The sequence below is a fragment of the Lepus europaeus genome, chromosome 8, assembly GCF_033115175.1.
Source record: "Lepus europaeus isolate LE1 chromosome 8, mLepTim1.pri, whole genome shotgun sequence".
Lineage (NCBI taxonomy): Eukaryota > Metazoa > Chordata > Mammalia > Lagomorpha > Leporidae > Lepus > Lepus europaeus.
In genome coordinates, this window is record NC_084834.1 from 94775816 (window position 1) to 94802184 (window position 26369).

Below are 26369 nucleotides of genomic sequence, written 5' to 3' on the forward strand. Positions count from 1 at the left end.
TATCTAAAATAGAACTGAATAACTATGCTGTTATAATTTGATGATTAAGATTAAGTAACTTATAGATGGTTTGAGTTTATAAAAAAAAAAACACCATTAGCACAGTATATAATTTTTCAGCTTAGTCTCCAAAAAATGTATTACTTTCTTTTTTTTTAAAGATTTATTTGTTTATTTGAAAAAGTTACAGAGAAGCCGGCGCCGTGGCTCACTAGGCTAATCCTCCGCCTTGCGGTGCCGGCACACCAGGTTCTAGTCCCGGTCAGGGCACCGATTCTGTCCCGGTTGCCCCCCTTCCAGGCCAGCTCTCTGCTGTGGCCAGGGAGTGCAGTGGAGGATGGCCCAAGTGCTTGGGCCCTGCACCCCATGGGAGACCAGGAGAAGCACCTGGCTCCTGCCATCGGAACAGCGCGGTGCGCTGGCCGCAGCGCGCCTACCGCGGCGGCCATTGGAGGGTGAACCAACGGCAAAGGAAGACCTTTCTCTCTGTCTCCCTCTACTGTCCACTCTGCCTGTCCAAATAAATAAATAAATAAATAAAACTAAATTAAAAAAAAAAAGAAAAAGTTACAGAGAGAGAGAGACAGAGAGAAAGCGATCTTTCATCCACTGATTTACTCTCTAAAAGGCCGCAATGGCTGGGGCTGGGCCAAGCCAAAGCCAGGAGCCAGGAGCTTCTTCCTAGTCTCCCATGTAGGAGCAAGGACCCAAACACGTGGGCCATCCTCCGCTGCTTTCCTAGGCACATTAGCCGGGAGATGGATCAGAAGTGGAGTGGACGGGACTTGAATCGGTGCCCATATGGGATGCTGGCACTGTAGGCAGTGGCTTAAAACCTGCCACACCACACCACCAGCCCCAAAATATATAAGTTCACAAATGTTTTTCAATAGGACTGTTTTTACACTGCAAGCCTAAGTCTGTGTATGTCACTTACCTTCAGTCACAAAGTGTTAAACAGAAATAAAGACAGCAGTACACTTCTAATTTAACATACTTTCCAATAGCCTGTACCTAAATATTTATTATAACATGTGAATGAGACACAAGTATTACCATCCGCTGTAGTTGCTTTTTGGTGAGGCATCAGCATGGCAGCAAACTCTTGAAGCTGATTTCCTCTGATGATCCTATCTAGGTACATTTTCTCTAGGATTCCATAAGCAGCAAGTTGCTGGCACCTTTCATCCTTAAAAAGAGTAGCGAGCATTCGAGAACGCTGCTGTCCTAGGGGAAACAGATGAGCATCAAACATTTTCAGTGTTCCTCCAGTGAAAAACAATCTATCTGATGAGCCCATTTCTGCCTTAAAATATGCAGTCACTACTTATGATTCCTGGTAATTATGTCCCAGAAAGCCACTGCTAACACCAAATTAGCAAATGATCAACTTCTGCCCTTTTGGGAAATTAGGTTCCTGTGAACCTCTCTGGTCACAATATTTTTATCAACCAACCTGTAACCTTGACTTACATGTTTTCTTGTTTAAAGACACCTTACTTAACAAATACTGTTGATTCATTAATATTGAGTTCATGGCCTAATTGTAACATGTACCTAAATGACACTTACCTAACACATGTATTATCTCCACATCACAGACTTCCTGCACTTAAGAACAGCAGACAGCTCTTTAGCACTATGATTTGGGGCCATTTTAAACAGTGAAATTACCAATAAAAATCCAAAAATGTGGAGAACATGATATTAAATAGATCACAAGAAGGAAACCTGTTTACAGTATGAAAGCTGAAACAAAAAGGCAGAGTACTGACAGGTTTAACCTCAAGTGGAAACATACACATCAGGTAATTCAGATTTGTTGCCCCTCTGCACATGTCTGCAAACGGCTGTGAAAGCACTGCAACTATTGCCTTCGGGGTTACTAGGAAGTTTTCAGGTAGGTAAATATGCAAACATGGAATCTGCAGACAATGAGAGTCAACTGCAAATTCATATGGAAAGCCAGGACACACTCCAAAATGTTACAAGTGATTCAAAGAACGTATGATTACAATTTTCTTCTTAGTTGTACTCCTGCAATGGGTATGCATTATTTTTCAATATAAAAATTTAATTTTTTTTAAAGATTTATTTAATTTGAAGGCAGAGTTTCAGAGCGAGTGTGTGAGAGAGAGAAAGATAAAGAAAGATCTTCCACTTACTGATTCACCCCCCAAATGGCTGCAACAGCCAAAGCTGGGCCAATCTGAAGCCAGAACCCAGGAGCTTCTTCTGGGTCTCCCACATGGTATGGGGACCCAAACATTTGGGCCATTTTCCTTGCCTTCCCAGGCACATTAGTAGAGAGCTGGATTGGAAGAGGAGCAACTGGGACTCGAGCCAGCACTCACATGGGATACCCGCACTGCAGGTGGTGGCTGAACCTGCTTAGCCATAGTGCAGGCCCCATAAAAAATTCATTAAAGATAAGTATTTCTCTCATAAGAACTTAAATAGTCAGTTTTAATTTATACTTTCAAGGGTCTTTACAAGACAATGGATGGCATAAAACATCTGAACTAATAGGAATACTATCAACAAACTTTTGCTCTTTAAATATATTTTTAACTCTATGTGTTGAAAGAATCTAACTGTAATGACACCCTGTATTTACAAGCATATCTAGCTTCTCTTCTTGGTAACCCATTAAAATGAATTTAGGGAATCCTTGAAAAATAGGTGACTATAAGCATGGGGCAGGGAAAATATAAGATGAGCCTTAGGCATCTTCTCAAGCTAGAATGCAGGCAGGCTTTCAATGGCTGATGGGGGGAGGGGAGAGGCGTGTCAAAAAATATGACTTCATCATATTTGTGAAATTTTGAGCATTAAAAAAAGAATAACAATTATAATTTATTCTATCATACTGGATAAATAACTCTAGAAGAATGTTCTATTATAGAACTATTACCCAAATGCAGTAGGGTAAACATATTGTGGTTTATTATATAATTAACATCACATAACAATGAAAATGAAGAAAATATAAGCACATGTAACAATATGAATGAATTCCATGGCTCAACAGGCTAATCCTCCGCCTTGTTCTAGTCCCAGTCGGGGCACCGGAGTCTGTCCCGGTTGCCCCTCTTCCAGGCCAGCTCTCTGCTATGGCCCGGAAAGGCAGTGGAGGATGGCCCAAGTGCTTGGGCCCTGCACCCCATGGGAGACCAGGAGAAGCACCTGGCTCGTGCCTTTGGACCAGCGCGGTGCGCCGCCTGCAGCGCACCGGCCGTGGCAGCCATTGGAGGGTGAACCAACGGCAAAGGAAGACCTTTCCTCTCTGCCTCTCTCTCTCTCTCACTGTCCACTCTGCCTGTTAAAAAAAAAAAAAAGACAATATGAATGAATTCATAAAGTTGAACAAAAAAAAAAATCAAGAGGCAGCATTGTGGTGTAGCAGGTAAAGCCACTGTCTGTAGTTCTGGCATCCAATACAGGCACAGTGCAAGTCCCAGAGGCTCCATTTTCAATCTAGTCCTCTCTAATGGCCTAGGAAAAGCAATGGAAGATGGCCCAAGTACTTGGGCCCCTGCCACCCACATGGGAGACCTAGAAAAAGCTCCTAGCTTCAGCCTGGCCAAGCCCTGGCCAATGTAGCCATCTGGAGAGTGAACCAGCAGATCGAAGGTTCTCTCTCTCTCTCTGATTCTCCCTTTCTCTTTCAAATAAATAAATAACCTTTTTTAAACAAATCAATAATACATGATATGATTTCATTTATATAAAAACAAGAAGCAGGCCAAACTAACATACTAGTGATTGCTCTCGAGAAGGGGTGGAGGGAGAGTTGAGACTAGTGACTAACAGAAAGCATGAAGGCGGCTTTTGGGATGTCAGTAATATTTTGTTTCCTGTTCTGGATGCTTGTTACATGGAGGTGTTCAATTTGTGAAAACTCATCAAGCTACACACTTTCAGTGTATCACAGGAAAATAAGCAGAAAAAGAGTACATAGTGATACTAAGAAAAAAAGGGGGAAGGGAAATAAAAAGAGAAGCTCATGCAGAAGAAATGACTTAATAAATCACCATTTTGCATCATTCAATATAATGAAGGATTCAGACAAGTTATGTGAAAGGAGTGGTAAATAAGATTTCTGAAGAGCATCTAAGCAGCACCCCTAAATTATTTACTCAATGCAAAAAGGAAAATGTACCTTTTCCATGGAGTCCACCTTAACCAGATGACCGAACAGCATCACTACTGTGATACACCTCTGATGTGATGCAATTCAAAGTTCATGGCACTCTGATGCATTCTTCCTAGAAATTTTTTATCCTGGAGCCCTTGTAACACAGCGGGTTAGGCCGCCACCTGCAATGCCGACATCCCATATGGGTTGCCAGTTCAAGTCCCAGCTGCTCCACTTCCTATCCAGCTCCCTGCTAATGGCCTGGGAAAAGCATGAGAAGATGGCCCAAGTACTTGGGTCCCTGCACCCATGTGGAGATCCACATGAAGCTCCTAGCTTTGGCTCTGGCCTTAAGCAGCCCTGGCTATTGCAGCTATCTGGGGATTAAAACAGATTGAAAGCTCTCACGTGCTCTCTCCCCCTCCCTTCTCTCTCTGTAACCCTTTCAAATATATCAATCTTTTCTAAAAAAAAAAAAAAAAAAAAAAAAGGAAAAATTTTATCCTGAGTCTGACCTAACCTCCAGTTCATAAGAAATACATGATCAAAGAATAAGTAAACAACATATATTAGACAAATCTATGATGAAAGGCATTCTATACAACTTCTTTGAATTATTTATTTTTAAAAAAAGGCAGTATTGGCCGGCGCCGTGGCTCAACAGGCTAATCCTCCGCCTTGCGGCGCCGGCACACCGGGTTCTAGTCCCGGTCGGGGCACCGATCCTGTCCCGGTTGCCCCTCTTCCAGGCCAGCTCTCTGCTGTGGCCAGGGAGTGCAGTGGAGGATAGCCCAAGTGTTTGGGCTCTGCACCCCATGGGAGACCAGGATAAGCCCCTGGCTCCTGCCATGGGAACAGCGCGGTGCGCCGGCCGCAGCGCGCTACCTCGGCGGCCATTGGAGGGTGAACCAACGGCAAAAGGAAGACCTTTCTCTCTGTCTCTCTCTCTCACTGTCCACTCTGCCTGTCAAAAATAAAAAAAAAAAAAAAAAAAAAAAAAAAAAAAAGGCAGTATTATTTTTAAAGTCATGAAACTTTTCTAAAATAAGAGTCTAAAGAGGCATGCCATGTACAAACTTGTTCGCCTTGTTCAGGGGGCAACTACAAAAGATATTCCTAGGGCCAGCATTGTAGCACATAGGATAAGCCACTTCCTGCGATGCCAGTATCTCATATAGGCACCAGTTTGAGTCCTGGTTGTTCCACTTCCCATTCAGTTCCCTGATAATGTGCCTGGGAAAGCAGCAGATGATGGCCAAGTGCTTGGGCTTCTGCTACCCACACGGGAGATCTGGAAAAAACTCCTGGCTTCAGCTTGGCTAATCTACCATCGGCAATGCTGGCATTTCATATGAGTGCCAGTTCAAGTCCTGGTTGCTCCACTTCTGATTCAGCTCCCTGCAAATGGCCTGGGAACACAGTGGAAGATGGTCCAAGTGTTTGGGCCCTTGCACCCATGTGAGAGACCTGGAAGAAACTCCAGGCTCCTGGCTTCAGCCTGGCCCAGCTTCAGCCATTGCGGCCATCTGGGGAGTGAACCAGATGGTTCACTCTTTCGCTCTCTTCCTCTGCCTTTCAAATAAATAAATAAAATCTCTTTAAAAATAAATAAATAAAAGATATTTCTAAGGCAACTAGGGCTCTAAGAATATAGAACAGATAGTAGATTATACAGAAGGATCACAGCTAACTTTCTTAGGGATGATCAGGCATTGAAAATATGTAAAAATTATGATATACAACCAGGTGTCACTTAAGGATGGTGATACATTCTCAGAAATGCCCCATTAGGCAATTTTGTACCTATAGAATCGAAGACAGCTCTGATGTCACTAAGTAATTTAATCTTATGGGACCACCATCCTACCTGCACACTGAAACATTGCTAAGTGGTACATGACTATGTAAGAAAGGAATGTCATAATGGCCTACAACTTACTTTAAAATGACATATCAAAAAATGAGACAAATACAGAAAGAAAAGCAAATATGACAAAATACCAGTAAAATTATGAATAATAAAAAAAGAGTAATGAAGGGGAAGTAAGCTTGCTATATGTTAATAAATATTATAAAGTTATAATGAATTAAGGAGCTTAGTACTAGCATATTCATAAAAAAATAAGTTAGCTAATGGAACAGAATACTGAATAAAGAAATCTATAATGTGTTTTAAATCAATAGGTAAAAAACAATGAATTAGTCTATAAAGGATGTTGGGTCAAATGACAAGCCATTTAGGAAAAAAAAAGTTAAACCCTTATTCCATTCCATATGCTAAATAAATCCAAATGGATTAAGATTTACAGGTAAGCCGGTGCTGTGGCTCAACAGGCTAATCCTCCGCCTTGCAGCGCCGGCACACCGGGTTCTAGTCCCGGTTGGGGCACCGGATTCTGTCCCGGTTGCCCCTTTTCCAGTCCAGCTCTCTGCTGTGGCCAGGGAGTGCAGTGGAGGATGGCCCAAGTGCTTGGGCGCTGCACCCCATGGGGAGACCAGGATAAGCACCTGGCTCCTGCCTTCGGATCAGCGTGGTGCGCAGGCCGCAGTGCGCCTACCGTGGCGGCCATTGGAGGGTGAACCAACGGCAAAGGAAGACCTTTCTCTCTGTCTCTCTCACTGTCCACTCTGCTTGTCAAAAATAATTTTTAAAAAATTTTAAAAATTTTAAAAATTTAAAAAAAAAACAAAAAAAAGATTTACAGGTAAGGAGCCAGCACTGTGGCACAGCAGGTAAAGCCGCTGATTGTGATGCCAGCATCCTATATGGGTGCCAGTCTGTGTCCCGGCTGCCCCACTTCCATCCAGTTCTCTGCTAATAGCATCGGGAAAAGCAGCAAAAGATGGCCCAAGTGTTTGTGCCCCTGCCACCCATGTGGGAGACTCAGATGAAGCTCCTGGCTCCTGGCTTTAGCCTGACCCAGTGCTGCCAGTTGCAAGCATCTGGGGAGTGAACCAGTGGATAAAAGATCTCTCTTCTCTGTCTCTCCCTTTCTGTCGGTAAGTCTAACTTTCAAAAAAATAAATAAATCTTTAAAAAACAAACAGGGGCCAGTGCTGTGGCACAGCGGGTTAAAGCCCTAGCCTGAAGCACCAGCATCCCATATGGGCGCCAGCTCTAGTCTTGGGTGCTCCTCTTCCTATCCAGCTCTCTGCTATGGCCTGGGAAAGCAGTAGAAGATGGCCCAAGTGCTTGGGCCCCTGCACCCACATGGGAGACCCAGTAGAAGCTCCTGGCTCCTGGCTTCAGATTGGAGCAGCTCCAGCTGTTGCGGCCATCTGGGGAGTGAACCAGCGGGTAGAAGACCTCTCTCTCTCTGTTTCTACCTCTCTCTGTAATTCTATCTTTCAAATAAATAAAATAAATCTTTTAAAAAAAAAAGATTTGGGCTGGCGCCGTGGCTTAACAGGCTAATCCTCCGCTTTGCGGCGCCGGCACACCGGGTTCTAGTCCCGGTTGGGGCGCCGGATTCGATCCCAGTTGCCCCTTTTCCAGGCCAGCTCTCTGTTATGGCCTGGGAAGGCAGTGGAGGATGGCCCAAGTCCTTGGGCCCTGCATCCGCATGGGAGACCGGGAGAAGCGCCTGGCTCCTGGCTTTGGATCAGCACGATGTGCCGGTCTCAGCGGCCATTGGAGGGTGAACCAAGGGCAAAAAGGAAGACCTTTCTCTCTGTCTCTCTCTCACTATCCACTCTGCCTGTCAAAAAAAAAAAAAAAAAAAGATTTGTAGTTAAATTTAAGCAAGCAGTAGGCAAAACTAATCTAAACCAGTTTCCTGTGGAGGTGGGGATTAGAGGTAGCAACTAAGAAGAGGCCCGAGGATGAAAAATGAAACTCTAAAGCAACAATTTTGAAGGAGATTCCCAAGATCTTTGTGAGGGATCAGAGCAGTCAACAGTACTTTATATTAACATCCTTTGAAGGATAGTTCCTTGCTAGATTTCTAACATCAACCAACATGAAGTTATTAAGACAAAGATAACTGTTCATTTAAGCATAAATTAGGTGTTTACCTGCTGATGCTAGGATGGTACAGTGCAAAGCATGTTTTAAGGCCTCTAGTCTTTCACTTTCATGGACTATTGTTTTGTAAGAGAGCTCATTGTACCGTTGTGCAGCTTCAATGAATTTTCTTCTATAATCAAGAACTCGTGCGTAGCATACCTAAAGGGGGAAAATGCTTCAATTAGGGAAAAAAAATAAAAAGCAAAAGCAAAAATAAGCAACAGAGAATTTCTAAAATACTTATATCACAGCATTTATCAGATGTTCTGGAGCATCTTAGAAAGGTATGATTCTCCAAAAACAATTAATTCCAAATCAGCTCCTCGGTTACCTTATAATGTATCTGTAACTGCTCATTGGTTGATTCATTCTGAAGCAATGATGCTCGATTTATGTAAGCCTCTGCCTGGACTGGATCATCATCCTCCAGATAGAGTCTAGCAATCTTCAGGTAAGTCTCCAGTTTATAATCTACATTATACTGTCTAGAATATAACAGAAAAACACAGAATGACTCGATATTTTTATCAAGAAAATGTTTAGAAATCATAGGAAATACATTATGTCTTCCTTATATATATTTTGTTAACATAAGGAAACCAAATGTTTATTGCATGCTATTGTAGAGAAACAAAATAAGTTTCACTGAATTTTTATCATTTTATCATCATTAATCACATCACAACCTAGCCACTTCTAAACCTCATATAGTATCACAAACCAAAGATCTTAAAAGAGCAACTCCCAGTTCAGGTGCATATCACATTCTACTACTGGGACTGTATAAGGGCATAGCCTTCCCAGAGAACAACTTTGCAATATGCTCTCTAAACCTCCTTTGTTTGGTTTCTTTTTGACAGGCAGAGTGGACAGTGAGAGAGAGAGAGAGACAGAGAGAAAGGTCTTCCTTTGCCGTTGGTTCACCCTCCAATAGCCGCCGCAGCCGGCGCACTGTGGCCAGCGCACCATGCAGATCCGAAGGCAGGAGCCAGGTGCTTCTCCTGGTCTCCCATGGGGTGCAGGGCCCAAGCACTTGGGCCATCCTCCACTGCACTCCCAGGCCACAGCAGAGAGCTGGACTGGAAAAGGGGCAACCGGGACAGAATCCAGTGCCCCAACCGGGACTAGAACCTGGTGTGCCGGCGCCACAAGGCGGAAGATTAGCCTATTGAGCCGCGGCGCCGGCTAAACCTCCTTTGAATTATTTAAAATAAATACCTTTAAATCACTATACTTTACCTTTAGAAAATTAAGATAATCAGGGATCTACCCACATGTGTGTAGTATATACAAGAATGTTCACATTTGAGGTTATTTATAAATATCCATAATAGGAAAAAAATGAAATCACCTATGATGGTATATAGTATTCAAGATGTAGTGGCACAGTATACAATTATAATTATTATGATGTGCTAACAGTCATTGTGTATTTTTGTTAAGCAGAAAAACTGGATACAATAGTATGCACAACACTATTAAATATATATTTCTATACACAAATCAAAATATTAATTGCAGTTATCTACAGGTAATAAAATTAGAAGTGTTTTTTATTTTCATTTTCTTCTTTGTCATAGTGGTCAAATTCTATACAAAGAAAGCATAATGAAGGCCTCATCTAATTAAAAAATTCCATCATTAAAAAATTAATCCTCAGAGAAAATAAACCCTTTAAGCTGCCACTTAAAATGCCCTCATCCCATACTGGAGTGCTGGTTCCAATCCAGCTTCCTTCTAATGTGCCTCAGAAGGCAGTGGAAGATGGTCCAAATACTTGGGCCCTTGCCATCCATGTGGGAGACCAGATGGAGTTCTGGACTACTGGCTTCAGCCTAGTTACTGTGGCCTTTGGGGACCGAATCAGCAGATGGGAAATTCTCTCTCTCTCTCTCCTTCTCTCTTAAAAAAAGACCAAAGCAATTTAAAAAGTCCAGTCTTTTCAAACTACCACCAAAAAATGAATTATCAAGGGCCTTGGAATGCAAAACTCAACATCTACATATGAAGCTTTTTTTTTTTAATAAATTGGTTGCTGGGGCCGGTGCTCTGGTGTAGCAGGTAAAGCCTCCGCCTGCAGTGTCAGCATCCCATATGGGTGCTGGTTTGAGACCCGGCTGCTCCTCTTCTGATCCAGCTCTTTGCTATGGCTTGGGAAAGCAGAAGATGGCCCAAGTCCTTGGGCCCCTGACACCCATATAGAAGACCAAGGTAAAGCTCCTGGCTCCTGGCTTTAGCCTAGCTCACCCCTGGCCATTGCAATCATCTGGGAAGTGAGTGAACCAGAAGATCAAAGTGCCCACTCCCTGTTCCTCCTTCCATAATTCTTTCAAAATAAATAAATAAATAGCATTATAAACTATCACTTTAATTTTTTCACTTTTCTTTCCATCTCACTTTCTCCAGTATCAATTTGACTGATTTCATTTTCATCACTACAACTTTCAAATGAGCTGTGAATGCTGCCAAGCATACTATACACACGGAGTCCATTTGCTGTTCTAGGGGATTATTTCTCACATTTGTATCTCTTCAACCTCACAACTCTCACTCCCATCCACACTTTCAACTGATGATTCTGGTTCTGATTTTCCTAAAAAGTACTTATACGAACTCTACCACCATGTCACTAATATATGCCAGCATCTACTCTGTGTTCCCAGCTGTCACTGTAGATCACTACCAGGGGCAGGGGGCAAGGGTTGCCCACCAGGGAACACATGGCAATGTCTATATACATCCTTGATTGTCACAACAAGGATGGAAGCATTACTAGTATCTAGAGGGCGGAGTCCCTGGATGCTACTAAACATTTAAGAGTATGCAGGATAGCCCATTCAACAAGAATTATCAAGTCTATGGGCTGGCGTTATAGCACAGCAGGTTAAGCTGCCACCTGCGGCACCTGCATCCCATATGGGCACCACTTCCAATCCAGTTCCCTGTTAATGATCTGGAAAAAGCAGAGGAAGATGGTCCAAGTACTTGGGCCCCTGCACCCATGTGGAGACCCAGAAGAAGTTTTTGGCTCCTGGCTTCAGTCTGGCCAAGCTCCGGCCCTTGAAGGCATTCAGGGAGTAAACTAGCTGATGGAAGACCCTGCTCTCTCTCTCTCTCTATAACTCTGTCTTTCAAATAAATGAAATAAATATTTTTATTTTTTAAGATTTATTTATTTTACTTGAAAGTCAGAGTTATACAGAGAGAGGAGAGACAGAGAGAGAGAGAGAGAGAGAGAGAGAGAGAGAGAGGTCTTCCATCTGATGGTTCACTCCCCAATTGGCCGTGACAGCTGGAGCTGCACAGATCCAAAGCCAGGAGCCAGGAGCTTCTTCTGGGTCTCCCACGTGGGTGCAGGGACCCAAGGACTTGGGCCATTTTCCACCACTTTCCCAGGCCATAGCAGAGAGCCGGACAGGAAGTGGAGCAGCCGAGTCTCGAACTGGTGCACATATGGAATGTCAGTGCTTGAGGCCAGGGCATTAACCTGCTGCACCACAGGGCCGGCCCCGAAATAGATATTTTAAAAAGGGACCAGCACTGTGGCACAGCAGGTTAAGCCCCGGCCTGCAGCACGAGGAATCCATATGGGTGCCTGTTGAATCCCAGCTATTCTACTTCAGATCCAGCTCCCTGCTTATGCATGTGGGAAAGCAGCAAAGGATGGTCCAAGTGCTTGGGCCCCTGTACCCACATGGGAAACCCAGAAGAAGCTCCTGGCTTTGGCCTGGCCCAGCCCTGGCTGTTGCAGCCATTTGGGGAAAGAACATGCAGAAAGAAGACTTTCTCTCTCTCTCTCTCTCTCTTTCTCTCTCTCTCTCTCTCTTTACTTCTCTCTGTAACTCTTTCAAATAAAATTTTAAAAAACTTATTATCCAGGCTAGAATGCCAAGAGTAGTGCGGTTGAGAAACTCTGGCATGGATGAACTTTCTTCGCTGCTATCTAAACCCTCTCGCTACTAGATTCCTTCCTTTCTTGTCTACTCCTGCAAGGTCCTTTCTCTAATTCCCCAATATAAAATTTTTGTCTTCCACTGGATCATAAAGAAAATTATCTCAGCCTGACCTCCACTGTCATCTTCTGTGTTTCTTTGCTCATTTTTTTGAAAACTTTTCTCAAAAAGTTGCCCCTACTATCTCACATTCTTCTCCTCCTACCTCTTAAACCACTCCAACCAGGCTCTTGCCATCCCACTAAAACAGCTCTTGTTAAAGTCACCAATCGTGTCCACATTAGTAATGCCAGTAATTAATCCTCATTCTTCACATGACTTGAGAGGCCAACACCGCACAACTGATCACTTGCTGCTTCTTGATACACTATCATGTGGGGTCTAGGACACTAAACATTCTTCTGGCTTTCTTCTTACCTCAAAGGACAATGCTTCATATATGCTACATCCTCCTCCACTTTTCCTCCTTTGGGGTCTCATCTGGCCAAATGGCTTTATTTCCACTTGATTATCATATGTCCAAAATAGAACACTCGATCTTTCTCTAAAACCTATTCTCACCCAGTAGATGGCAACTCCATCTTTCCAACTGTTCAGGCCAAAAATCAGGACTCATCTTGACTTTGTTGCACATTCCACATCTAAGCCATCAGGTATCCTTACTCTATACCTCTTTTTTAATTTTCATTTATTTATTTTCATTTTATTTGAAAGGCAGGGACTGACAGAGATCTTTCATCCACTGGCACACTTCCCAGATGCTGGTAACAACCGGAAGGGGCCAGGCTGAATCCAAGAGCCCAGAACTCAGTCTGGGTCCATTACTCAGATGGCAGGGACCCAAGTACTCGGGAAGTCACCTGCACCAGAGTACACATTAGCAGGATTAGAAATGAAATAGCCGGGAACTTGTAACCAGGCACTCTGAGATGCAATGTGGGCATCCCAAGCAGCAGCTTAACCATGTCAAATGCCTGCCCTTCTACTTTAAAAGACATATCCAGGGGGCTGGCGCTGTAGTGCAGCGGGTTAAGCCACTGCCTGCAGCACCAGCATGGCATCCCATTCGGGCACTGGTTCCATCCAGGTTGATCCACTTCCAACCCAGCTCCCTGCAAACAGCCTGGGGAAAGCAACAGAAAATGGCCCGACTCCGTAGGCTCCTGTCACCCATGTGGGAGACTCGCAAAAAGTTCCTGGCTCCTGGCCTCAGCCTGGCCCAGTCATGGCGGTTGCGCCCATTTGAGGAGAAAACCAGAGGATGAAAGATCTCTCTCCCTCTCTATCCCTCTCTCTGTAACTCTGCTTTCAAATAAATAAATCTTTTAAAAATGTCCAAAACCCAATTTTTCTCAAAACTTCCATCTCCTCTGTGTCAGTGCATATCCCTACTTCTATCCTTGCTTGCCTGTAGTTTCTCAACCCAGTAGTCAGAATGATTCTTTAAACGTAGTGGGTAAAGCCACTGTCTGCAGTACCAGTATCCCATATGAGCGCCAGTTCAGGTCTCGGCTGCTCCACTTCTCATCCAGCTCCCTGCTAACAGCCTGGGAAAAGCAGCAAAAGATAGCCCAGGGGCCAGCACTGTGGCTCAGCGGGTTAAAGCACTGGCCTGAAAGCACTGGCATCTCATTTGGGCGCTGGTTCTAGTCCTGGCTGCTCCTCTTCTGGTCCAGCTCTCTGCTATGCCCTGGGAAAACAGTAGAACATGGCCCGAGTCCTTGGGCCCCTGCACCCACGTGGGAGATCCAGAAGAAGCTCTTAGCTCCCGGCTTCGGATTGGCGCAGCCCTGGCCATTGCAGCCATCTGGGGAGTGAACCAGCGGGTGGAAGACCTCTCTCTCTCTCTGTTTCTACCTTTCTCTGTAATTCTTTCAAATAAATAAAATAAATTTTTAAAAATAAAAGAAGAAGATGGCAGAAATACTTGGGTCTCTGCACCCACATGGGATACTGGAAGAAGCTCCTGGTTCCTGGATTCAGATAGGCTCAGCTCCAGCCACTATGGCCATTTGGGAAGTGAACCAGCAGATGGAAGATCGATCTCTCTCTCTCTAACTCTGCCTTTCAAATAAATCAATACATCTTTAAAAATACTAATAATAATAAAAAAGATTTATTTTATTTGAAAGTCAGAGTTACAGAGAGAAAGGGAGAGAAAGAATCTTCCATCCACTGGCTTACTCCCCTAATGGACGCATTGGCTGGAGCTGGGCCAGGCCAAAGCCAGGAGACAGGAGCCTCTTCTGGATCTCCCACATGGGTACAGAGGCTCAAGCACTTGGACCATCTTCTACTGCTTTCCCAGGCACATTAGCAGAGAGCTGGAATAGAAGTAGAACAGCCAGGACTTGAACCAGACCCAGATGGGATGTGGCACTGCAAGCGGTAGCTTAAGCCACTATGTCACAGTGCCAGCCCCTTCCTTATTCTTCTTGAAAATACATGTTCCCATCTTAGGGCCTTTGCATTAACCATCTCTCTGAGTAGCCAGTTATGTGCTTCCCTCAAATAGCTCTAATCCACTACCCTCTCTCCTTCAAATCTTTAGGAAAGTGACATCAGGACCACTCTACTACCCAATTTAATGATATATTCAATCTGTCCCCTCTTTTCCCCTTATTTTTCTCTGTAACTAAGCATTTATCTTTTAACATACTACAAAATTTACTTATAACTTGTTTATCTCTTTCCTGTATTAGAATGTAAGAAAAAAATGTAGGTAAATAACTATATATCCTATATGTGTGTATATATATGTATATATATTCATTCAATATCCACTATTTACTATACTTTTGTCCTGTTTCCAAAGGAATTCCCACCAACACTTGGGCTGCATTTCTCCAATCTTCTTCTTTCTCATATATAGATGCAAGATGCTGCCTTATGGAAGCAACCTGAAATAGAAGGTATACATGTTAAATTACTTCAACCATAACTCATTAATCAATTAAAATAAATAGATGATAAACTAATCCATTTTGACAATGCTCTCATTCAACATACAGGGTGGCAAATCAAAGTTTATCTAGACCACCCAAATTTTTCTATGAATTTCGCATTCACATAATATCAAAGCAGTGAACTGAAACAATGTATTTCTGCAATGTGAGTTATGGTAATATTTTAGTTTAAATGTTAAAATTTGCTTTTATGTCTCTGCATATAGGATGTTGAAGTTTCCCGTGTGCAGTCTAATAACAATTTTTTATACTGACTTTTTAAAACTGTTTAAAGAGTAATATTTGACTTATAAGATCAAATTTTAATATATGGGCAAATGTCAGGTGGAATTGCAAACATTCTAATATTTATTAGATTTTACACTGTAAAATGGTGGTAGATAGGACTAGCACTGTAGCACAGTGAGTTAAGCCACTGCTTGTGATGCCAGCATCCCATATGGGTTCTAGTTCATGTCCCGGTTGCTCTACTTCCAATCCAACTCCCTACTAATATACTTAGGAAAGCAGTAGAAGATAGCCTAAGTGCTTGGGACTCTGCACCCATGTGAGATATCCAGATGAAGCTACTGGCTCCTGGCCTCAGCCAGGCCCAGCCCTGGCCATTGCAGCCATTTGAGGAGTGAACCAGCAGATGGAAGATCTCTCTCTGTCTCTCCCTTTCTCTCTCTGTAACTCTGCCTTTCAAACAAATAAAATAAATCTTTAAAAGCAAAAAATGCTGGTTGAGATTCTATTTCACCAAATATCAAATTGCACGATTATCTCCATTAGGAATTTTTTATTTTATTTTATTTTATTTTTTTATTTTTGACAGGCAGAGTGGACAGTGAGAGAGAGAGAGAGACAGAGAGAAAGGTCTTCCTTTGCCGTTGGTTCACCCTCTAATGGCTGCCGCGGTAGCGCGCTGCGGCCGGCGCACCGCGCTGATCCGATGGCAGGAGCCAGGTGCTTATCCTGGTATCCCATGGGGTGCAGAGCCCAAACACTTGGGCCATCCTCCACTGCACTCCCTGGCCACAGCAGAGAGCTGGCCTGGAAGAGGGGCAACCGGGACAGGATCGGTGCCCCGACCGGGACTAGAACTCGGTGTGCCGGCGCCGCAAGGCGGAGGATTAGCCTGTTGAGCCACGGCGCCGGCTCCATTAGGAATTTAATAGCATCAGATTCTCAAAGCAACTGCCACTATCTCAAGTTCAAAAATTGTTGTTCTAGATTCTTACCTGCTCCTCAAATGAAATGACTCTAGGCTGGATCTTTTCCAAGGTAAAGTGATAGATTTCTTTGGCTGTGCTATCAGGCAGGTTAGGCAGATGTGTGCAAAAATCAGTCAGCAACTGTCGTGAGATCACAAGACTGACATTCTCATTTACCACTGTTTAAAAAGAAAGAGATAAGAAAACATGAGTAATTTATAAATTTTCATTAAGCAATCAACCCTTACCTAAAATTAATACTGGAAACATATCTGTATTAGTGTAACCTTCAATGTGTTATTCCAGGAATTCCATACCCTAACATGTCACAAATCAAGTTTCCTTACACTGAATTACTTGATTACATTCTGACTATACTGAAACAGTAAAGATATTGTAACTTCTCTAAGCAAAAGAAATGTCAGGGAAAAGGTTTTATTTAATAACCGAGACTTTTATACCATTCCTTTCTCTTATTTTTCTATAATATTAAGGCACAGAAACACCTACATCTTTCTTTGTATGCTGATCCCCCACCCAGTTCCAAAAAAGAGTAAAAGAAGAAAATAGTGATATAATTTTCATGAAATTTAAATGAAGCAAGTGCTGCCAGCATACTTAGTGTCATTTGTATTTTCCTAATAAAAGCAACACATAAGGAGGCACATAGCAGTTAAGTTGCTGCTTGGGAAACCTCCATCCCATATGGATACTTGGTTTGAATCCCAGCTACTCCCTTACTCCCTTCCTCCCTCCCTCCTTCCCTCCTTTCTTTCTTTTTTTGACAGGCAGAGTTAGACAGTGCGAGAGAGACAGAGAGAAAGGTCTTCTTTTTTCCGTTGGTTCACCCCCTAAGTGGCCGCTACGGCCCGCACATTGCGGCCAGCGCACTGTGCCGATCCGAAACCAGGAGCCAGGTGCTTCCTCCTGGTCTCCCATGCGGGTGCAGGGCCCAAAGACCTGGGCCATCCTCCACTGCACTCCCGGGCCACAGCAGAGAGCTGGACTGGAAGAGGAGTGACTGGGACAGAATCTGGCACCCCAACCGGGACTAGAACCCGGGGTGCCGGCACCGCAGGCGGAGGATTAGCCTAGTGAGCCGTGGCGCTGGCCACTACTCCATTTCTGATTCAACCTCCTGCTAATGCACATTCCGGGAGGCAGGAGATCATGGCTAAAGTACTTGGGTCTCTACCACCCACATGGGGAATCTGGATTGAGTTCTAGGCTCCTGGCCTATCTGGTTCAACCCTGGCTGTTATGGGCATCTGGGAAGTCAACCAGCATTGGAAGATCTCTGTCTGTCTCTGCATTTGAAAAATAAATGAAAAAATATATATTAAAAAAAATTTAAAACAATCAATTTTAACTTTAATCAATACTAGATATAGTAACATCATTTATAGATATCTATAAGGTATTGTTGTATGTGACTAACAGTGAAAGCTCTGGTGTCACACAGCCCACTCCCAATCATACAATTTAAGAAACTTGGGACTGGTATTGTGGTGTAGCAAGTTAAGCTACCACCTGCAATGCCAGCCTCCCAGATGGGCAGCAGTTTGTGTCCCAGCTGCCCTAATTCCAATCGAGCTTCCTGCTAAAGTGTCTGCGAAAGCAATGGAAGATGGCCTCAGTGTTTGGGCCCCTGCCACTCGTGGGAAACCCAGATAAAGCTCTTGGTTCCACCTGGTGCAGCAGCGCTCTATGCAGCCAACTGGGGAATGAGCCAGGAGATGAGTTCTCTCTCTGTCTCTCCCTTTCTCTCTGTAACTCTTTCAAAATAAAAAAATAAATCTTTAAAAAGAAACAGGAGGGGAGCCCCGGCACCATGGTACAGCAGATTAAGTAGACACCTACAGCACCGGCATGCCATATGGGCACTGGTTAGAGTCCCCACTGCTCTGCTAATGCACCTGGTAAAGCAGCAGAAGATGGCCTAAGTGCTTGGGCACCTGCACCCATGTGGGAGACCCGGAAGAAGCTCCTGATTCCTGGCTTCAGCCTGGCCCAGCCCTGGTTGTTGTAGCCATTTGGAGAATGAAACAGTGGACAGAGGTTTCTCTTTCTACCTCTGTCTCTGTAACTGTCCCTTTCAAATAAAATAAATAAATCTTAAAAAAAAAAAAGAAACTTAACTTCTCAACTGTAAAATGAGAACAATATCATCAATCTCACAATAATACATATAAAGCACTTTAAACAATTTCTGGTACATAGCAAAAATCATGGAATTTCCATTCTACTTACTTGCTTCCACAAAAGCTTTCAAAGCTTCTAGTTGTTCTGCCCCAGACAACTGAATGGCTTTTTCCAGGATCTGTCGATACCTAAAATAATACCAAATAAAAATAATGTTCAGCAGTGGGCATTTGGTGTACTGATTAAGACTTTGTTTGGGATATCTACATCCCATATTGTGTGTGTGTGTGTGTGTGTGTTCCCAGTCCATCACAAGAACTACTAAATCTATAATTCTAAGATGCTACTTCTTCTAGATTTCAGTTGTACATACCAAATTTTAAGTTGACAATCCCATCATAAGAAAGAGTGTGTTGGGGGGCTGGTGCTGTGGCGCAGTGGGTTAAAGCCCTGGCCTGCAGCACCAGCCTCCCACATGAGCTCTGGTTCAAGTCCCAGCTGCTCCACTTCCAATCTAGTTCCCTGCTAATGTGCCTGGGAAAGCAGTGGAGGATGACCCAAGTCCTTGGGCCCCTGAACCCATGTGGGAGATCCAGATTAAGCTCCTGGCTCCTGGCTTCAGATCAGCTCAGCTCAGGCCAATGGGGGTGCCACTTTTCCTTTAAAGTTTCAAATTTTTTTAAAATATTTATTTATTTGAAAGTCAGAATTACAGAGAGAGGAGGAGAGACAGAAAGAAAGAGAGAGAGAGAGAGAGAGAGAGAGATCAATTAATCCAATCTTCCATCTGCTGGTTTACTCCCCAAATGGCTGCAACAGCTAGGGCTGGGCCAGGACGAAGCTAGGAGCCAGGAGCTTCTTCCAGGTCTTCCACACAGGTGCAGGGGCCCAAGCACTTGGGCCATCTTCTACCGTTTTCTCAGGCACATATGCGAGGATGCTCAATCAGAAGTGGAGCAGCCAGGACTCGAACGGGTGCCCAAATGGGATGTCAACACTGCAGACAGCAGCTTAACCTGCTGTGCTGGTCCCCAGTTTTGAATTTAAAGTAAAACTCAATATCCTTTCCACTGTCTTAAAAGTTTTAATCCCTTCAACTGTGATTACATGAACACATAAGACCATTACCTGAGGTGAATCAAAGCCTTTTCCTCTTGTGAACCTAATGCATTTAGGGTCACTAACAATAGGACAGTGTTGACTAGGCAATGAAAGCAAACACTAGAGGCCGAATAAAAGAAAATATTAGTGATTCAATGTGTTCATGTGTGCAAAATAAATTCCAGCAAGGTACATGAATGGATAGAACATTTCTTATGCTATCAGACAATGCCTATTTATTTTTTATTTACATTCAGCTCTAGTAACCATTAACCTAATGTACATGACCACATAAGATTCAAATCTGCACTCTAAAAAGGATGGGAAGGCGATAAATTTTATTAATTACATAATTTTACATTTGTCCTATCCATTTATCATCAACAAATGTTTTCTGAGCATCCCATTGAGCACTGGTTTGAGTCTCAGTTGCTCCACTTCAAACCACTCCCTGCTAACCACCAAGAAAGCAGAAGGTGGCCCAATTGCTTGGGTTCCTATCACCCACCTGGGAGACCCAGATGGAGTTCCAGGTTCCTGGCTTCAGTCTGGCTGGCCCCCAGCCATTGAGGCCATTTGAGGAGCAAATCAGCAGCTAGAAGATCTCTCTCTCTCCTTCTCTCTCTGTAAGTCTGCCTTTCAAATAAATCAATCTTAAAAAAAAAAAAAGCAAAAAACCCCAACAAGAAAGAGAAAGAAGAAAAAGCAGGGAGGGAATTAAGAGCACAACAGAGTGAGTCACAGCTTCTGCCTGAAGGCATCTGACTAGAAAGACCGGAGAGAGAGGGCGGCACTTAGTGAGGAGCAGTGGGCTCAGCTCTGGGGCTCCCTACCAGTCTGCTGGAAACACTGAGAGGCAAGTTGCAATTGCTTGCAGACTGACAGAGCTGATCTAATGGGAATCTGAGTTTCTTGCCTGTCAAAGGAAGAAACACTTTGGGGTTAAGGTTACAAATTCTATTCCAAGGATCACCTTGGTAAACCAAAACTGCTGAAGTCTTGATCCTAGACCACTTGTGGGGACCTGACAGAGAAAATGAAAATCCTCTACTCTGGACCCCCAATAGGTTCCAAATATATATTTTAAATAATTTTCCAACAAGATTAGTAAGACACATGACAAAATGAGCTATAGCCAGCAAAAGCAACAGATAATAGCACTGATCAGGTACCTAATACTGGAGTCACAAGAGTATGGCAAAATTATGGTTTGTATATTCATGGAGATAAAGACAAGCTCTAAAGTTTCAGCAAGAAACTGGGAACCATAAAAAATGTCATTTGAAAAAAATAACTACTAGAAATTATAGAACTAAAAAATACTAACACAAAAAAGTTAATGGAGGGGTTGGCATTGTGGCACAGCAGGTTAAGCCGGCATCACAAGTCAGAGTGCCAGTTTGAGTCCTGGCTCCTCCATTTCCAATCCAAATTCCTGCTAATGCACATGGCAAGACAGTGGATGATGACCCAAGTATTTGGGCCCCTATCACCCATGTGGAGACCACGATGGAGTTCCTGGCTCCTGGTTTTGGCATGGCCCAGACCTGGCTGTTGGAGTCATCTGAATGAGTGAACCAGTGGATAGAAGATATTGCTTGCTCTCGCTCTGTCATTCTTTCTTTCAAATAAATAAATAAATCTTTAAAATAAAATTAAGGGGCCAGCACTGTGGTGTAGCAGGTAAAGCTGTTGCCTGCAGTGCTGGCATCCCATATGGGCGCCAGTTCAATTCTCAGATGCTCCACTTCCTATCCAGCTCTCTGCTATGGCCTGGGAAAGCAGTGGAAGATGGCTCAATGCGTGGGCCCCTGCACCTGCGTGGTAAACCCAGAAGAAGCTCCTGGCTCCTGGCTTCAGATAGGCGCAGCTCCAGCCATTGTAGCCATCAGAGGAGTGAACCAGCAGATAGAAGATAGAAGACCTCTCTCTCTCTCTCTCTGCCTCTCTGTAACTCCACCTTTCAAATAAACAAATCCTTTAAAAAAAAAATAAAAGAAAATTAAAAAAAAAAAAAACTATAAGGCTGAAAACTTCTCAGGACAGATGAAAGAATCCAATCCATTAATTCAAGAAACCAGTGAAGTTCAACCAGGATAATGTGGTGCAGTATTTACAAAAATAGCTATAACGTTCTCACTGTCCCTTTTTTTTTTTTTAAAGATTTTGTTTGTTTATTTGAGATGTGGTTATAGACAGTGAGAGGGAGAAACACAGAGAAAGGTCTTCTGTCCGTTGGTTCACTTCCCAATGGCCGCAACGGTTGGAGTTGCACCGATCCGAAGCCAGGAGCCAGGTGCTCCCTTCCAGTAACCCATGTGGGTTCAGGGGCCCAAGGACCTGGGCCATCCTCCACTGCTTTCCCAGGCCATAGCAGAGAGCTAGATTGGAAGAGGAGCTAGCCAGGACTAGAATCCAGCGCCCATGTGGGATGCCGGCACCACAGGCGGAGGATTAACCCACGGTGCCACGGCACCGGACCCATCTATGTCCCTTTGTAATATGACTTGGTAGCTCTTTACGTCAAGAGGTAGAGTTTAGGGACCAGCATTGTGGTGCAGTGGCTTAATCTGCTGTACCACAATGCTGACATTCTATGAGACTGTCATTTCAAGTTCTGGCTGCTCCATTTCCAAGCCAGTTTCCTGCTAATGTGCCTGAGAGCAGCAAAAAATAGCCCAAGGGCCGTCCCTTGCCAAGCATGTTGGAAATTAGGATGAAGTTCCTGGTTCCTGTCTTCCACCTGATCCAAACGTGGCTGTTGTGACCATTTCGGTAATGAACAGTGGATAGACTATTTCCTTCCATCTCTATGTCTTTCAAATAAATAAATCTTAAAAAAAAAAAAAAAGAAGAAGAAGAAGAAGAAAAGAGAGAAAAGAAAAAAGAAGTAGAGTTTGGGGTGGAAGCTTGGTACAGCAGGTGAGCTGCCACTTGGGACATTTGCATCCCATAGGAAAATTACCTAGGTTTGAGTCTCAACTCTGCTCTTCAGTGTAATTTCCTGCTGATGTATACCACGGGAGGCAACAGGTGACGGCTCAAATATTTGGGTCCCTTTCTTCCATGTGGGAGACCCAAACTGAATTCTACTCCGGACTTTGGCCTGGCCATGCCCTGACTGTTGAAGGCATTTGGGAGTGAACCAGTGAACAGATCTCTCTGCCTTCCAAATAAATAAAAATTAAAAATTTAAATTAAAAATAAAGAAAAGAGGTACAGTTTATTTCCTCACCCTATGAAACTGGGTTTGTTTGGCCAACAGAATGTGGTAGAACTGAAGTGCCAGTTCAGAGCTTACGATCAAGAGGCCTTGTGTCTTTGTCTTTGGAACTCTGCTGCTATCACACAAACAAGCTTAGACTAACCTACTGGCCAACTGAGATATGCAGCCCAATGACCTGCTGTGGCACGGTAGGTTAAACTTCTGCTTGGGATGCCCATATCCCATATTGGAGCGCTAGCTGGGGTACCAGTTCCATGCACTTCTTCCTGCTAATGTGCCTGGGAGGCAGCAGATGATGGCTCAAGTGCTTGGTCCCCTGCCACCAACGTGGGAGACCGAGATGGAGTTCCTTGGTTCCTGGCTTTGGCCTGGCCTAGCCTCAGCTGTTGGGGGCATTTGTGCAATGAACCAGCAGATTCTCTTCTTCTTGTCAGTCTGCCTTTCATCTTTTTTTATAAAGGAAAAAGAAAAGAACCATTCAGTTGAGATCAACTCAGCCAATCTGCAGAATTTCAGTTAAATAAGTGAATGTTGTTTTAAGTCACTAGGTTTTTAGATGGTTTAATTCCCAGTCAGAGCTGACATAGATATGCAAAAATAACAAAGACAGATCATAAAAAAGTGGCAGAAAATTAAAGACAAAGTCTTAACATCAGGTAAGTGCTAACAAAACTTTTAGGGAAGAAAGTAATCTCTCTTTTTTTGGAATACAAAGATCATTTAATTTTTTCTTTCTTTTAATTAATATAAAAAGAACAGATTCCATGCATTCCATAGGTACAGTTCCAAGAAGACAACACACTTCCCTCTCTCCTCCTCTCCCCTTCAAGTCCCCTCTCTCCCTCCCCTCTATTCCTTTTATGAGTTTTTGCAAATACATATCTTAATCCACTCTATATTCATTGGCTTAATTCACCACTAACCATAATATTCAACAAGTAAAAAGTAGGAAGACCACAGTCCCACAGGAAAAATAATCTCTTAATGCGATTGCTCTTTACACATTCTAAACATTTAAGTTTAGTGGCAGTGGGAAAGAGTGCAGGAAGACAAGCATTCTCAGCAAAAAATCATGATGTGAAATGTTGAGGTTGTTGACAAGGCAGATGTGTTTACAGAGCTAAGGGCTCTGAGATAAGTGGACACGGCTTGTGTTCTGGCTTCACGGCTGCCAGTTGTGACCTTAGAACACGGTCTTTCACCTCTGTACTTCACTTTCCTCACGTAATGTAAGTAATATCAGCCACTTCTTAAGGGTTTAAAATTGCACTACTGTTGTGCTTGGCACACAGTAAAGCCTAGATGTTACCGAGTTTGACTCTAGAAATGAGACCCACTAAAATTTGTGTGGGGGATTAACAGAGAACCAGAGAACCTGATTAGGAAGAGCTCTTTGAGGTAATACAGTGTGTGTGTGTGTGTGTGTTTTAAGATTTATTTATTTGAGAGGAAGAGTTACATATGGGGGGAGGGGGGCAGAAAGAGAGAAAGAATGAGAGAGAGAGAGAGAGAGGTTGAGAGAGAGATTGAGAGGTATCTTCCATCCACTGGTTCACTCCCTTAATAGCTGCAACGGCAGGAGCTGGGCAGATCCGAAACCAGGAGCTTCTTGCGGGTCTCCCACGTGGGTGTAAAGGCTCAAACACTTGGACCATCTCCCACTGCTTTCCCAGGCCATAATCAGAGAACTGGATCAGAAGAGGAGCAGCCGGGACATGAACTGATACCCATATAGGATGCTGGTGCCGCAGGCAGAGGTTTAATCTACTATACCACAGCGCCTGCCCCAATGTTCTTCATTTTTGACAATTCTATTATTAAAGAGTTCTTATCCAAAGTTTATCTCCAGCATAACAGGGAAATCTATATCCTTTTCTGAAAAACAACTTTTCTAATAGGCACAGGCAACTAAAAAGTGTCCCATTACTACCAACTTACTCATTATAAAATTAAAACATTTAGACCCCAAAGGCCTGCCCTCACCCTCTAGGTGCCCTCCATTGCCCAGAGCTGAGAAAAAGAGGTCATATTTCCATAAGGTTCACTCAAGAAAGACCTATATGCCATGACCTCATACACGCCTTCAAAGAAACACAATTTCAGTTAGGGCAGCAGACAACTGAATAGACAAAGCAGTTTAGCATTATGGCAGAGATAAATATGGCATACCACTGGGCATGAGACAACCCAGGCCATGTGTATGGATGAGTATGAATGTGTAGTGGTTGTTCAAAGAAGATTTACTGAAAGAAGTAACATTTGAACTGAGTTCTGAAGAACCAAATAGGTTTAGCTAAGTGAATAACACAGGCTGTCACAGTAGCTATCTACCCAAATGCTTCCCCTCAAGGCTTTCCTCCTCTCCTAACCCTTGTATGAGATAATCAACACAACGCAGAATAGGTACAAAAAGCAGCCTATAGGCCTGGGCAATGTGGCACAGCAGTTAACCCTCCACTTGAGATGTCTACATCCCATAAAGGAATGCCAATTTGAGCTCCAGATACTCAGCTTCCAAACTAGTTTCCTGCTGATGCATCATGGGAGGCAAATGACTTAAGTGCTTGGGCCCTTGTCACCCACATGGGAGATCCGGATGGAATTCTTGGCTCCTGCCTCAATGGACAGAGGATAACACACACACACACACACACACAAACACACGTGTGCGCGTGCGCGTGCGCGCGCGTGCGTGCGCACTCTCTGTCTCTATTTCAAGAAGATAAAAGGGGGTCGGCATCGTGGGGTGGTGTAGCAGTTCGGGCTGCTGCCTGCGACATCAGCATCCCATATGGGTGCCAGCTGGATCTAGCTCACTCATGTACCTGGGAAAGCAGCAGAGAATGCCCCAAGAGCTTGGGCCCCTGCTACCCATGGGGGAGACACAGAAGCAGCTCCTGACTCCTAGCTTCAGCATGGCCCAGCCCTGGCTATTGTGGCCATTTGGGAGGTGAACCCGCAGATGGAAGATCTCCCTCTCTCTCTCTGTAACTCCCCTTTTCAAATAAATAAATAAATCTTTAAGATAAAAAAATGAAAATAACTAATTTTTAAAAAGATTTATTCATGAATTCGAAAGACAGAATGGCAGAGAGAGAGGAAGGGGCAGAGAGAAAGATTTTTATATGTTGGCTCGCTCCCCAAATGGCCCCGACAGCCAGGACTGGGCCAAGCCAAAGCCAGAAGCCTAGAACTCCATCCGGTCTCCCATGTAGATGGCAGGGGTCCAAACACTTAAACTATCTTCCAATGTTTTCCCAGGCACACTAGCAGGCAGTTGGATCAAATGCTGAGTGGTTAGACTGCCACTCCAACATGGGATGCTGGCATTGCAAGTGCTGGCCTAATGCACTATGCAACAACACCACCCTGAAAATAAAAAACAATTTTAAAAAAACATGGGCTGACATGGTGGCACAGTGGGCTAAGCTGCTGCCTGTAACAAGGCATTGGTTTGAGTCCTGGCTGCTCCACTTCTGATCCAGCTCCCTAATATACCTGGGTACCCAGCTGAAGATGGTCCAAGTGCCTGGGCCCCTGCTACCCACTTGGGAGGCCCAGATGGAGTTCCTGGCTCCTTCTTCAGCCTGGACCAGCTCTGGCTATTACAGCCATTTGAGGAGTAAATCAACAGATGGAAG

General features: G+C 43.8%; 1 protein-coding gene across 2 annotated transcripts in view; it reads right to left on the reverse strand.

Annotated features, from left to right (window-relative positions):
• The window catches only part of COPS4 (COP9 signalosome subunit 4), a 46469-nt gene that overhangs the window by 15159 nt on the left and 4941 nt on the right, over positions 1-26369 (reverse strand). For both annotated transcript variants that reach the window (XM_062199186.1, XM_062199188.1), the window contains exons 2-7: positions 18510-18589; positions 16287-16438; positions 14894-14997; positions 8476-8629; positions 8153-8303; positions 1057-1227 (exon numbers count right to left, since the gene is read on the reverse strand). In XM_062199186.1, the coding sequence (XP_062055170.1) occupies positions 1057-1227; positions 8153-8303; positions 8476-8629; positions 14894-14997; positions 16287-16438; positions 18510-18589 (812 nt within the window). The remainder of the gene's footprint in view (positions 1-1056; positions 1228-8152; positions 8304-8475; positions 8630-14893; positions 14998-16286; positions 16439-18509; positions 18590-26369) is intronic.